Source organism: Paralichthys olivaceus, chromosome 3 (assembly GCF_024713975.1).
Source record: "Paralichthys olivaceus isolate ysfri-2021 chromosome 3, ASM2471397v2, whole genome shotgun sequence".
NCBI classification, from domain to species: Eukaryota; Metazoa; Chordata; class Actinopteri; order Pleuronectiformes; family Paralichthyidae; genus Paralichthys; species Paralichthys olivaceus.
This window is the reverse complement of record NC_091095.1, coordinates 12298866-12314258: the sequence shown is the minus strand read 5'-3', so window position 1 is coordinate 12314258 and position 15393 is coordinate 12298866. Positions and strand designations below refer to the sequence as shown.

The window sequence follows — 15393 nt, the reverse complement described above, 5'->3', positions numbered from 1 at the left end:
ATGAGAAAGAAATGAGATGGAACAGCATCAGAAGAACAGAGGAATATGATTTAGATGAAAATACTGAAATTGAGACATTAGTTTTCAAAGAAAATTAAGCTTATATCAAAGTTAGAGCACTCGTTAAATTCAAAGTGTTTACAATTGACATCATGATTTAATTTGGGCTCACAGTGAATCTATAACCTCTTATTTAACCTGGAAGGAAATATCATGAGTTTATGATTTGTAAAGACAGGCTGGGATTTTTTAAATATTTATATTTATTGTATTATTATTTTTTTGTTCTTATTATTTATGCTTTATTTAACCAGGAAGCTCCCACTTAGCTACAGCTTCTCTTCTGTCAGTCAGTGAATTAAATAAAAAAATGTTTGATGTATAAAATACAAGCAGGGACAGAAAACAAAAACACAAAAACACAGAAAACTGTTTAAAACAGCACAGACACAAAAACGTTTGGGAATCAATGCAAAAATGAATTATGGAAAATAAAAAGCACATGTTAAAAGAAAGAAATGACATTGCTCCATGAAAACGGATTTAAAAGATTCTTACACATGGCAAGAAAGGTTAACACTGCCTGGTCTAGATGGTTGAGGTACTGAATAACTGTTGCCTTGGATATTTTAGGAAATTAAGTAAGAAATAAACTGATTGGTTTAGAGAAATTCCCTGAATGCAAAAAAAAAGTAATCCTAATAATACTAATATGTTTAATGCAATATAACTTCTATATCTTTAATTTGATCTATGATGGGATTCATAATGTGGATCATTATTACTCAGAGACAACATGGCTGCCAAGTATTTACCATTTCTCTGAAGAGTGGATCCAGAGTGAACCACAGCGCCACAGCACACCTCTGCCCACTGGTGATGGCCTTCACACCGTGAGGGTTCTCTCCCCCTGACGAGAAACCCACCATCCTGCCGCACATGGGCTTCACTGAGGCCTGGAGAGGATGGAAGAGAGGGAGCAGGGTTCTTATTGTAATCTGTTGTTATTAGTGACACAGAAACATAATTATTAGCTCTGCCAAGGAGGTCATGCTTCCACCATCTGTTTGCTGGGAGATTACAAAAAATAACTTTATGGATTACAACGAAACTTGGTGGAAGGATAAAATACGGGTCAGTGAAGATACCGCAAAACTTTGGTGCAGATTGGAATCAGGGAGCAGAGCCAGGATTTTTTTGGTGCTTTCTTTGAGATAGTTTTTCAACTTTTTCATGTTTTTTCCAGGGAATAATTCCTGGATATTAATGAACCTTTGGGTCTTGATGGAGATTGTTGTGTTCCTTTCTAGTTCTATGGTCACTTGGTTTCATTGATATTGGTAAATTGGATTGTGTGTTGTAAATAACCTATAATAATCTGCGTATATGTAAATATATTCCTCATATCATACCTGAGGAGAAACAACTTACTGTGACTGTTTTGGCATCCATCTCTGTGAATATGAACTCCCCTCCTTCAAAATCTCCATTTAGATATAACAGTGCACTGAAAACAAAAGCAAAGTAAGAACAGCACAGACTCAACAGTAAGTGTAGGGATTAAACAGCGATGTTTAACTGAGTGAAGCAGACGTATTTCTTTCATGTGCATTGACCTAGTAGCCTGACTGTACCTGTAGTCTCTGTAGGTGTAGGCTGGTGGTTCCTTCCAGCATTCATTGGCCTCAGGGTCCAGCAGACAGTTGTCAGCATGGATGGGATGGCTCAGGTCGTTTCTGTGTTCTTGTTGGCCTGAGAGCAAAAAAACACAAAGGACGCAAAAAAGCATAAACACAAAAAGTATCTAAACGGCAAATAACGTGATGAATGAATCCAGGAAATGTCCTTCTACATTGAGATGTTTCCTTCCTGGATATTAAATCTACCACTACCCTCTCGAACATGATAGCAAGTAAGCTTTTTCAATCTACTCTGCTGGTGTTTAGAGTCTCTGCTTCCCTGACAACTGCTGTTCACTGTAATTATTAAATTAAAGACATTTGAGCTCAGTCTACAATTGAGCTGTTTAACCCTTTACAGGATTATCAGTTTTAGTCATAATATCAAGTGACAGTACGTGTGTGTGTGTGTGTGTGTGTGTGTGTTTGTGTGTGTGTGTTTGAGACCTATGATGGCCGTGCGACACACGAGGTGTGTGTAGGAGAAGTGCAGGGTGGAGTTGAGCAGGAAGTAGGACTCAGTGATGCGTCTCGCTCGCTCGCTGATGTTGTAGAAGAGGCGAGCACTTTTCATCGGCACTCTGCCCTCGTAGCCGTACTGCAGGGACGAGGAAACAACACTGACTGTAAAGATGCACTCAGACTATGAGGAGATAACAAATGCACAGTGGAGACATTTTACTGAATTCTGTCTAAGATAAAGCTCCAGAAGTGGTAAACACGATCAGCTCAGTTGAATTTTGACTTCTCAGCTTTAGATCCAACACTTTTCCCCAACTGATGATCAACTACAGGCCCAAAAACATGCTTAGATGATAATTAATAGGTTTGATTCAAGAGTAAATAATTAATCATCCTGGATCGTGGATTAGGATTACAACCTGATTTCTTAGATACACAATATGCCTCCTCACATATACTGACATTACTGACAATCAAGCAAACCCACTATCATTAAAAATACAATTGTCATATCAGCTCATATCATATCTTCATCTCTGTCTGACTTTTTCTTTTGCGTAAATAAAAGTGTTTAAAGTGTTCTGTTACATGTCTAATCTATTACTCATATCTATGAGTGTGTGAAATTTGGTGAAGGATTATTGAACGTAGGTTTGCGCTCTACTGAGTGACACTATTTAAACAAAGTTTCTTTTCAGCAGTTATTGTACCTGCAGGGTTTTGAGAACAGTAGCTCCTTCAAATTTCTCGTTGGGAGTGTGTGGAGACATCTTCCCTCTATAACCGTCTCCTGCCATGGTGACAGCCTGAGAGACAAGAATACAGCCAGAGTTACATTTCTGTTAGAACAGGTTCAAACATTATTCATGTGAAGCCAACTGTAATTTTCAATCTGAAGAGGAATTAAAAAACTGCAGCGTAAGATTAATCATTGTTTCTGACAGTTGCAGTGATTTAAAGCTCTCATTTCATTAATATTGTGTAATGGCCTCACATGTGCCAGGTGTGTGAGCTCCGCACACTCCTGCTCAGATATAACATGATCCAGCAGCACCCGCTGGGTCCCATTCAAGGCCGCAGAGTTCTGCACCAGCTGCACGCTGTCGTACACCAAGGGGCCACCTACACAGATCACAGAGCAGCATTTAAAGAGTGCAACATGTTACCTCAATCACTCCGGTCACAGAAGATTTACATAAAAGCTCAAGACTCAACCGGACCACTTAAATTTCCTTTTGGCTCTGGATGCACTGGAGATTTACCTTCTTTGAGTGGCTGCTGAACAACAACAGTGACGTTCCTCTTGTCCGAGAGAGGGACGTACTCCAGCCAGCCGTCTGTACCAGAGGGAATCCTGAAAGAGCACACGACAGAAAATACATGTTGTTGTGAGGAGCCAAATTATGATATTTACACTTTAAAGAAGGGATATTGTGCTTTTTAATTTTCTTTCCTTTCAGGGGTGTTATAGGTTTTTCAGTGAATGTAAAAGGTCTGCAGAGTTAAAAAGCACAATATCCTCTCCCCCACTGAGAGCACTATTCCACTAAAGCTCCTGAAAAGCCTCATGAGTAATCCGGTCCATATTTCCGGGTGTCATGTGACATCACACCTAGTCTACCTAGTCCTACAAGCGCTGGAAGCTGTTGTCCAATCACACAAGAGTGATCCAGTTGGCCAATCAGAGCAGACTGGGCTTTATCTCTTAAAGAGACAGGAGCTAAAACAAACTGTTTCAGACAGAGGCTGAGAAGAGGAGCAGCAGCAACAGACAGTATGAGGAGAGTGATGTCTTTTCTGAACATTAGAGCATGAAAATCTTTTAAAGTAAAAACCCAAAATTAAATGATGAACCTGATGATGAGCATAACATGTCTCCTTTAAACTTTCAGTGAGCAACAGATTGTTTAGTCAATTGGAGGCAGCGAGACAAAGCTGTGAACAAAATGATGACATATTATCCCCCTGTAAGTTAAAACAGCAACTTGTAGACAAACAGTTGCTTTTAACAGATTCAGCAGATGCTGAGCAAAGTTATTGTTTTTTTTTTTAAGTTGTGAATCAGGCTAAGTTCTATATTCTATTTATTTCTGCTGTGGTCTCCACTAACTCTAAAGGAAACATCTGGCTCTTTGCAGCCTAATGCTCCACTATGATCACCCCGCTCGTCTAACTTTGTCTACACTTTGGGTGATTTTTTTTTAACTGACAACAGCTGCCAGCCTCACTGTTCTGTGAGAACAGTGAGGCTGAACCCAGACCAATGAAAACCAGAAAACCAAAACAAAGAGCTACAAGATGGCGTAAATCTCATGGAGTGAAAACATCAGAGTTTGGAGATAATTCTCTGCATGGTCATCAGTAAGAGAGACTCCCCCACACTATTTGATTTGTTGCAAAAAAATTATTGATCATAGCTTCTTTAAAGTTTTAAGAGTTGCATATGCAGTTGTTAAAACAGAGGAAACTTGTTTTACAGTTTTACAGCTGCAATGATTTTTGTTTTTACCTGTTTGAGTTGTCTCTTCCACCCGGGCTGCTCCAGTAATTCTGCAAGAAAAAAAAAGGGAAATATTTATTTTGCAATTTTCGTTTTTCATCACCAAAAGCGTTAAAAGTAAATCATTACAACAAGATGTCTCCAGGGGAATGATTTGGCTAATTTATCAGATTATATGTGACGGTTTCGATTTTCTACAAAGAAATGTGGTTTTTGGCACAAACGAATATGACCAGTAGGTGTCGCTGTTTAATGAGAAGACAGTGGTGGAGGGCATCGGTGCCAGACACCTGTTACCCTGCTTTGACTCAGCTGGCAGCAGTCGCACATTGAGACTGTTTACACACAGATCTGCTCTGCATTAGACACATGTGGACTGGTTTACCAGTAACTGCCTGTTAAATCACTAAGTCACTGAGAATTAAAGGACGCTGGTCTGACAATAAGCTCTCACAGGCTGCGTTAAGTTTTTAGTTAATAGTCGATGATGAACACTAACATGAGGATTAAGTTGTATTCTGCTAACTCACCCCTTCAGTAAATTCCACACCCATGGTATCGCTGCCGATCAGCAGCAGCTCCAGTTCCTGTTTGTGCCTCCGCAGGTACCACGCAGCTTTCTGTCAACACACACACACAACATGTAGATCAGTTATTATTGGGCTAAATGTAAACTTTGGTCCTTGATGGATGAAAACAACTGAAGATAGAAATATACATCAGATATTTTGCAGTACCATAAAGAGAAGGATGCATAACGTGCAAATGTTTAGCCAAGACAACGTCACCTTCATCTTACAACTACATCAGTTCTTCTGTTTGTAGAGGAGTCACAAACATTCTCATTTTGTCCTGTTTGTTATTTTCTTTTCTGTGTACACTTTCCGCAATCCCTCTCAAATAGAACTAAGGGCCTTCTTTATGTTAATTGAGAGAATGGCTGCATTGTTTTTGAGCATACATAGGTAATGGTTTAATCTTTATCTTTCATCCATCAAAGCTCAACTTTTCCAAACTACTCCAGGGTGCTTCTGTCCTGACTCATTCACTTCACAAATATATGTTACTCAGGCCTAAACCAACATTTTTTTTAGAATTTGAGAAACAGGAGGTGTGTTTGTTTTAGATTTTACATTCAGTCTGTTGCATAGGCCAAAACCTACAATGATATTAAAAGTTTAAATGTTTTAAATCTTAATTTTACTGTAACAAGTAAGTAGTGTTTTTGTATTTTATTTCTTAGAACATGGACAAAACCTATATCAAGATAAGAATATCATATCATATTCATATCAGTCGATATCGATAATTATCATGATAAATGTCACATAATAATTTATTTTAGGTTTGAGGACTGATGCGGACTGAGTGAAACAAATAAAACATTTTAAATCTGATGTAGATCAATTGTGTGTTATACATCCTCACAATGAATATTAGCAATATATCGATATATATTGAACCTGTGTTATTTTGCTATTGATAAAAAATATATATTGGAAAGATTACTGATATTGTTCTATTGCCCAGCGCATGACGGCACTATTCTCTATGTGTGTATGTTTTCATCTTGTAATGTGACTGACAGACAATATGTGGGTACAGTTATTATAGGCGTACATCTATTCACTGTAAATGTGTTGCAAGACTACGCACGTCCTGTCATGTGTATTTCAGTCAGTTTGTGAGAAGGGGGCTGAAGTTAAGGATGGAGGCCAAGATGAAACCAATAACATTTTGGTTGTAGTGGTTTGAAAAAGAAAAGTCTTCTCTTGCATTACTGGGTACTTGTAATACTACAGCCCCCATATTGTTCCAGGCACTTCTGTGGGCACTTTGACATGACTTTTTCCTTCTGAAAGACAGGATTCTTTGGCAGCGAGGCAGCGAGGGCCTGGCACTGAGATCTAGGGCTCTGTGAATGAACCCCCCCGAGGCTGCAGGGAGAGAGGACGCTGAGAGGAGAGGCAGACTGTGGGCCAACAAGTCTACTGTAAGCTGACAGGACTGGAAAGACTCGAGGGTGAGAAAAATCTGAGCTATGAGCGGAAAAAAGCCCAAAAACATTAGCATGAACTGCAGTGTTTCAGCTCTCAGCTTCTAATCTCACACGCACACACACATTCAGTGTCAACCCCACATACTCCCACATTCACAGTCCTGGTGGGAGCCCTGCTCGCTCACTCTAATGAGTACCAGGCTTTCTAGGAAAAGGAGGTTGTGTAATTGGGACTTAAACAAGACACCGTTTGACTTTTCAAAGCAGCTCACAGTTTAGAAAAAGCCAATTTTCAGTTCTGGAGTGTCTAACGACTTTGCTAATTTAATTTTCTCAAACACTTGAATCACTCAGAGTTACAAACACAAGGGGGCAAAGAAATAATGATGAGCATGCCCCAAGGGGATCGAAAATATGCTGTAAACACATCCAGTAGCAGAAGTGGCCTTCCAACACCAGCTGGATGGAGAACATATACAAGTGAAAAACAAACTTTATAAGGCAACTCCTGCCAAACAGTGAGTAACAAGTTCATCCAAGAAACACAGCAAATGGCTCGGCTGCGTTTTCCACACGTTCCTTCAAATCCACAATCCACACTCTCCAGCCTCTCCTCTTATCATATCTTATTTTTCTGGAGTCTCTACACACATTCCTTGTTATACAAATCTTTAATTCTCTTTCCTCCTATTTTGAATTTTTCAATTAATCATCCACAGCGTGTTCAAGTTTCTGCTGCCAGACGCCACAAATGTGGTCACAGTGTTCCAGTTTTATTAACATGGGGTAAAAATAGTATTTATGTTATGAATTGTCGTTATTTCCAAAAGGAACAAGGAAGCATGTGCCCTGCTAAAAACTAATCCAAACTGTTTAGGTCATCGAACTGTTTGACCCACTGAACTTGAATCTAAAAGGAAAACAAATTGTTGTTGATGTCGTGGCCCCTGATATTTGAAGCAGCTTTTTATGAAAGGTAAAATTTTACAGATATTTAAAATAAGTTCTCTAAATATCTATTTTCTATCCTCATATCAGTCTTTTAAATATTTTAATGTTTATTGCTGTAATGCAGTTTTAGCTTTAGTTCAACAGCAATCTTACCATTTTTAACAATTTTGTAAAACTGATATTCAAAACAGAAAAATCTTGGCACATCTATTTACTGACATGTGCTTCGGAGAAAAGTAAGAGGACAAGAAACCATCCACTTCCTGACACCCCATGTTCCCACAGCGGATCCTGACCTTTCGTGGTTTGCTGTCGTGTCCCAGCACCTCTCTGTAGTAATCCAGGTTTTCAGTCATGAACTCCTCTCCCTCGTGGAATAGCAGGTAGGTCAGAGCGCACTGTATTGCCTCCTCCAGTCTGTCCACTGTGGAGAGAGAGAGACACACAAAACATCTTAAGGGGTTTGTGAACAAAATGGAACAGCTGTTATCACACGCACAGACAAAGATCTCACCAGGTGTAGATTTTTATTATGCACAGAGATGCTGGGATATCAACTAGACATATTGGCATAGTGTAAACAGCACACACACACACACACACACACACACACACACACACACACACACACACACACACACACACACACACACACACACACACAACACATTCCTGAGATAGCACAGTCACAAGACCAGAAACATGTTTTGTGAGGTCGCATGACCTTCACCTTTAACCAGTAAATCAAACACTTTATCTGTAGCATCCAAGTTAATGTAAATTTGAAGATATTCTCTAAAGATGTTACTGAGATATGGTGTTCAGACGGACAGACCACATTTAAAAACATGCTGCCTCTGGTTGTGCCAGCACAGAGACTGGATATAAACAAACATGCATAGTAGCAAAATGAAGCAGTCTAGTATTCCCTATTTAAAACATGACTGTCAAAATACATATACCACATAGACAATCATATATCAAGCATGATGATTTTAAAGTTTTAGCATACAATGTTCTAACAATGTGTGTTAAATATTGAATTTGATGGAACATCCTTGTTACAAATCACATAAAACACCATCAAAATACAGATTTTCTGAGAACATATTTTTGAACGTTTTTGACTGTTTTCAGTTGAAGCTTGTAGACCTTCATCCTATGATCTTGAACATTTAATTCCTCACTGATTTGAAGTCATCTGCGGTTTCAGGAAATAACGGCATGTGATCTTTAAAAAAGAGTTCAAGTCATGTAACAGTTACAGTGTGTTGTTTTTTTTTTAAACATATTTTTGGCACTTTTAGGGCTGAGTTTAAGCGTGACAGTGGGAAGATGCTTAGAAAAGGGCAGAAACAGAACTGAATCTGCAGACGCCTCCATCGTGTGCCCGATCAACCAGCTGAGCTGATGGACATCCCACAATGAGTTTTGATCACAAATGTATCAGAAGCACAACTCAGACACACACCCACAAACAAAGACAGACAGACAGACAGACACATACACACACACACACAAAGACAGACAGACAGACAGACAGACAGACACATACACACACACACACAAAGACAGACAGACACACACCCACAAACAAAGACCGACAGACAGACAGACAGACAGACAGACAGACAGACACACACACACACACACACACACACACACACACAAAGACAGACACACACCCATCAGCTGTTAAGAATCAAAGGCTGATCTCAGTGTGTTTGCACAGATCTACTTTATTTTATTGGAGCCACATGCTAATGTCTCATGAAGTATAATCTGGTGACCTCAGAACCACTCAGTGCACTGTCCTTTCCAACGAAGCTTTGTTATCGTACCAGCACTCTTTTCATGAATCCATCAACAATAGGGAACTTGAGGCAATCTTTTCTTTCACGTCCACACAAACACACAGACGCGATACACTCCTATAAAAGGCATCCAGACAAACACACACCAGATAATATGAGTAATACTTGAAGTGAAACCAAGTTCTACTTCTAAACAACCGGGTGTGGCTCATTACTGACTTGACCTGCCTTTACCTCTGTGGTCAGCATGAGATTCATGTACGTGCATGTGTGTGTGTGTTTAGGTGTATGACCTGTGGGTGTATTCACATTCTTGAAAATATGAAACACAAAAAGATCTTTAAAAAGGTGCGACTTACACTGGAAGTAGGCAAACTGAAGGTAGTCGTAGTGCAGGGGCAGGTAGTTCTCCATGGGCGAGAGGCGGCCTGGCCGAGTGGCGAGATCTCTGACGCACTCGTGTTCACAGTGCAGCACCTGAGTGAAGTGATCTGGAACAAAGTAGTTCAAATTATTAAGGAGCTTTAAGGTGGTATATTGTTCCCAATGTTTGGTGTTTGGCTTTTTAAGCTTATAGTCAGTTTCAGAGCTGGATGTCAGAGCTTATCAGCAATTTGAATGAAATTCAGTTGAAATTTGATAATATAAATGCTGCTTAAAACAGGGTTAAAAAGTCCCCCACGTATTAGTGTCTATATCATGACTGGTACAATTATTTAAAAAAACATTGAGCATATTCAGCATCTATCTGCAGTAAAATAAAATTTACATTCAATTTTTTTTTAAATAAAGCTCAATGTATACAGTCTATATACAATAAACATTATTTGGAGTTCATGTCTGAAAATGGTTATTCTATATTGATCCTCTGAACAAAGAGTTGTGTTTTAAACCGATGCTGAAAATTGATCATTGGTCCATGTGTCTTGTTTCCTGTTGGCTAGTTCTGGCTGAGGGGCAATGTGTAACTTGAAAAAAAAGCAGCCCAGCATCATATCATTCCTTGTTGCTGTGAGATTTATCAAATAAACACTGTTCTCTCCTCAAAACAGGAACAGTGCTTTCATGTCTCTGTTGTTGTTCAAGTGGTGATAAATCCTGGTGTTTGTTGATCCTTCCGACAAGACAGATTTCAGTGGGTGCTACATATCACTTCCTTATGTCAGGCCTTATGAGGACCGGCAGCAGAGTGGATGATGCGTTTGTGTTTTGTTTGTGTGAGCGTGTATGTATAGTGGGGTCACTTTTGAGCAGCAGCAGCAGCTCTACTTCTCCTCACTCTCAGACAACAGACCTGCGGTCAGTTTCAATTTCTTCAATAGTCTAAGCAGAGCAGGGATCTGAGTTGTGTCAGGATAGAATCCTGGAGAATGTAAAGCTGTTTCTGCTGTGGAAAACAATCCTCTGATTGTAAGTAAAACAAAGCTGGGCCAAAAGTAATTCCCTGTCTTTTCAGTGTTTTGCAACTGTGCCGTACTGAGACAAAGCACACTTGTCAGCAATTAAGCTGCGGCTACTGCACACAACTGGTTTCCAGAGAGAGGCCTGACTTATGTCAACACGAGCACCCCGGACCAAAGTTGCTGTGTAAGTGTAACCTCGTAATTATCATCTGGTGCTGAAGTGTTTCTCTGTGGATACGAGCATCTCCACATCAAACGTGCAGGAAGATAGTTTAAAACCACAGACAGCTACAGTGCTGACTCCACACCATGTTCTTAACATAATGAAATAACACATCACTCAAAATGTGAGATTAGTGTGTGTTATTTATGAAGCTCATTACAGCTGTATGACTAACATTGGGGTGCAAAATAAAGAAGAAGCTTTTCTCTCTGGAAGTGTAGTTGATCAAACTGCTCTGACCTGCTCAGGACACATGGCTGCAGCAGAGGGAGAGAAAACACAGGAGACTCAGAGAGGTGCACGTCTACTAGAGCATGATCGATATATATCGGTTAAAATGCATTTAATTTTACATTTCACATAAAAATATGTCCTCAACTTCATGACCGCTGTCTTTTTGTCTCATCTATAGTGCATGTTGTACCTATTAAACTGTATACTGAGTTTTAATTTACATGAATTGAATGTAGATGTCCGAAAGACAACTCTAAACCTAGAGAATGAGCAAACACAGACACAGTAACAACAAACATATTGTAGATCTAATTCTAGGGAGATTTCAAAGTTTTCCTATTTTTAACTGGAACAAATGAATTCAGGAAAAAGCACTTCAGTTGCACTATTGCAGTAAAGAAACAAGGTTAAGCTCAGGTAAAAAGAGCAGAGGTGGAGAAGAGACAGAAGTGGCAGTGACTCCTCTGGTGACTCATCTGATGTCGGCTGCACTCAGGCTGCGTTCCTGGCTCTGACTCAGGATGTTTTCCTGGACTGTCGAGAATGATAATGGAGCACGTCTACCAAATCCCACAGCTAACTACACACAGCTCAGCTAATAGTTTTAAACAACAGAGGATATAACTCAATACATCCGCGCCACCTGGGGCTTGGCCAATCTTTCTTGGTATTATTCCCAATTTTTTCAATAATTTGATTTATTTCTAAGAGACTCTGTAAAACTAATTTTTACATTTCCATGCTGCACCTGCATTTAATGTATTCTGGAGAGTTTGTTAGAACATACAGTGTAAGCTCAGTACTCCCAAAGTAAATGGGTTTGGGCAGTGAGACAGATCAGCTGGCAGCGGTACGAACCATAAGTCTTCACCACTGTGGCTCAAATCTTAATGGAAATGTAGGATACTGACGTCTTAGCTGTTAAAACGAAGACCCAACACACTGAGCGGCGTCCAAATTGAAATATGTTATAACCAAAAAGAACTGCTCCGTTCTTTTCCGCAATCAGTTTTCCAACTAATTTAATAATACAAGAGAGTGTTGGGACACAATCCAACCACAAATCAAAGTGTTAATGTTGAGAAGTGTTATTACCACAGAAAAAGAAAACTGATCAGTATCATTTTAACATGGAAGGGTCATCAAGCTTCTGCTTTGCTGGACCATAGAAACAATCCATAGTGTTTGTTTTGTTCCTGTCCGTCTTTTTACCAACCTTTTCTTTGTTCCTGGTATCGGGGGTGCTCATGAGAACATGCTGGGACTGATCTCACTGGCCAATCATAACACGTAATCAACCCTCACCCAAGCTGCTGCCGTGCCAGGCCGAGATTCGTACCAAAGAATCTGCACTGAAGCTTTTAGTGTGAGTTGTTTATTTACACCTTTTTATCACCAGGAATTTCAAGTCAGTGCTGACACATGAATCTCTGTATTTCTACATAAGGAGAGCCAGGAGTAGCTTGGCGACTGACATAAACAAATATTGAGCAAATAATTTGAAGCCTGACTGTGACGAACTGTTTATATTTCTTTTTTGGTGGGCATCTCTGGGTTGCAACAAGCAGGAGGTGAGCAAAGTCCTTCCTGTTCATTTTGTTAACACACTCCCATGAGTTGGTAAACTAGCGCCACCTATTATCAGAACTTCAACCTTGACATGTTGAAGAAGTTACATACATATACGCTGTAAATGACCTTTACTTAAAGTAGTTACCGGGTGTAACTGCAGTTCTATGAGTATATGTGCAGCTCTGTTAAAGGCCTTAGTTTAGTGTTTTCATGGCCTTTCCTGGCAAGTATGTGTTCTTAGGAACCTTAGGCATGTGGTGTATATGCTGTGTGATCTATTCCAACTGGAATAGATCAGTCCCTAACAGCCTTCCACTTTGATGTTAAACCAATTGCAAAGTCTTAAGTGACCCAGGGAAGGACGGATGAGTCCCCTAATTCCATACTTCAGATTCTATAGAAAAGACATGTCCTGTGCTGACTGTTTTCTATTCAATTAAAACTCTTGAGTTCTTACCTGATATGAGTTCATGGAGGCTGTAACGGTAGCGGAGGTGATCGTGGCCCTCAAACCTCTGTGGCCCTTGGCACAGGGCCCGACACTCCACGTCTGCTTTATAATACTCCACCAGAGCCTCCTCAAACAAAGTGATGGCGCCCTCATAGTCACCACTGCCATACAACTTCACTGCTGCTGTGAAGGAGTGCTGCAGGTGGAGGAGAAGAGAATGAGAAAACTGGGATGACAATATACTGTATGACCTTAGGTTCAGCAAAGCTAGTTATCACTGACTTTTGAGTAAATATCAGTTTATTGTTCTCTAACACATTTTAAACACTGTGCATAAACATGTAACCTCCTCATAAAAGCTTTTGTAAATCCTCCAGCACACATTAAGTCTTTGTTTAGAATCAACAGGAAATGTACTGTATATCGTTTCCAGAGGATATTTGCACAGCAGCTAACTGCAGAAATAAAAAACAAAGAAGATGAATAAAAAGAAGGTGCAGAGTCGCAAATTTATATTATCAGCAATGTTAAGATTCTATTTAAGCTTACCTGGTGAGGCCGGGCCTCTCGGTCCACAAAGTGATCCTCCTCGACGCCCTGCAGGTCTTTGTACTGCTCCAGGTTGTGACCCATCTCCACATGTTCTGGATTGGCCTGGAAGTAGGTGTGGGCGGCCGCTGCTGCTTTTTCAGGCTGTTTCAACTGCAGACATGGAGAGAGAGAGAGAGAAGGGAAGAGAACATGAAAAACTGTGTTTCTCTGTTGTGCAGGGGACAGATCTGGGATTTTTTTTTTAACTTTCTTTAAAATTGTGTTTTTTGGCATTTTCAATTATCTCTTAGATCAGAGAATAATTCATGGATCTTGATGAAATAAATCAGACATGTTAAGGGGACTGATATTTAGGAGTGTGTAATTTGGTGCAGAACCAAATAAAAATTCACATCTAGTGAATTTAAATGTAGTTGATTTAAATGTTGATAAGAGGACTGTTGGGCCTTGGCAAAGAAGTATGAGTGCCATTCTTGTTTGCATTAGAATATGTGAAACTCGATTTTCCCAGTTTCACCAGAACCAAAGTGGCACATCTTCATCATTAAAATATGTCAAAAGTTTTTTTGACAAAATCAATGTTTAACTCTGAATCTTGAAGTTTATCTGCTTTTGGACGTAAAAGAAAAAACACAATCTGAATTATTTCTGTAAAGCATTTCCTGAAGGAACTTGACTGATGTAGCTGAATTTGGTTTATCAGACCAGAGGAAAAAATGAGCAGATTTACAGTGACAGCCTGTTCACATTCATATCATGTCATAGGGAGAGCTCTGATCTTTCCAGCTAATCTGATAGATGAGTGTTGGGAGTATTAGAATGAAGAAATCACAATAGGAATGCTGTCTACTTCCTGAGAAACACATCCAACACAGACAGGAGAGAAAAGAGACATGTCAACATAATCATACATAATAAATCTGAAATTGATTACTTCATAAACATCTTAAACCTTTATGGGATATACTTCTGGACAAATGAAGGATCCATTGCTTTGTAGTGAACTTCAAATATTTACACAAATCACAAATCACATTCAATCGACTCCAAGTGTCTGTCATCTCTGACTGCTGCACGCTCTCCCTCAGCTTCTACTTCTCCTTCATGGTTGCGATACAGACACAGCACAGGCAGCCTCCTATAAAACCACCACAACCCAACACATCCCACTACACATCAAACATCCTCAGACATCAGTGAAGCGATTGTCCCATAACATCAAAAAGCAGGTGAACCACAACTCTCTGGTTTCACACAACACATGTGGGTTCATCCTGAGAGATGAAGATTCCAGATGTCTGCTGTGAGCTTGTGTCTTGTAGCCTTTTTTTACGATGGTCTTTAGTCCTCTAAAAAAGGTTGTTCCGTAAGAGAGTGACCTTCACAACATGTCTGATTCCATTGAGATAAGATCCTAACCCGCGACATGGACAGGTTACACAATAACCTGAACTGACTCCACCTCACACAACCCCAAAAACAGAGTCGGTTACACTGTTACTTCTGTTACATGACAGTTTGCTCTTTTCTCTTCTCCTATTAGTTCTCAGTAC

The 15393-nt window shown here is 39.8% G+C and overlaps 1 protein-coding gene across 1 annotated transcript in view; it reads right to left on the bottom strand.

Moving 5' to 3' along the window:
• The window catches only part of p3h2 (prolyl 3-hydroxylase 2), a 59395-nt gene that overhangs the window by 1313 nt on the left and 42689 nt on the right, over positions 1-15393 (bottom strand). Inside the window, exons 2-14 of the mRNA XM_020081408.2 lie at positions 13838-13990; positions 13295-13484; positions 9765-9896; positions 7888-8015; positions 5172-5261; positions 4651-4691; positions 3404-3495; positions 3136-3263; positions 2852-2947; positions 2127-2277; positions 1635-1752; positions 1432-1507; positions 816-956 (exon numbers count right to left, since the gene is read on the bottom strand). Coding sequence (XP_019936967.2) covers positions 816-956; positions 1432-1507; positions 1635-1752; positions 2127-2277; positions 2852-2947; positions 3136-3263; positions 3404-3495; positions 4651-4691; positions 5172-5261; positions 7888-8015; positions 9765-9896; positions 13295-13484; positions 13838-13990 — 1536 coding nt within the window. The remainder of the gene's footprint in view (positions 1-815; positions 957-1431; positions 1508-1634; positions 1753-2126; positions 2278-2851; positions 2948-3135; positions 3264-3403; positions 3496-4650; positions 4692-5171; positions 5262-7887; positions 8016-9764; positions 9897-13294; positions 13485-13837; positions 13991-15393) is intronic.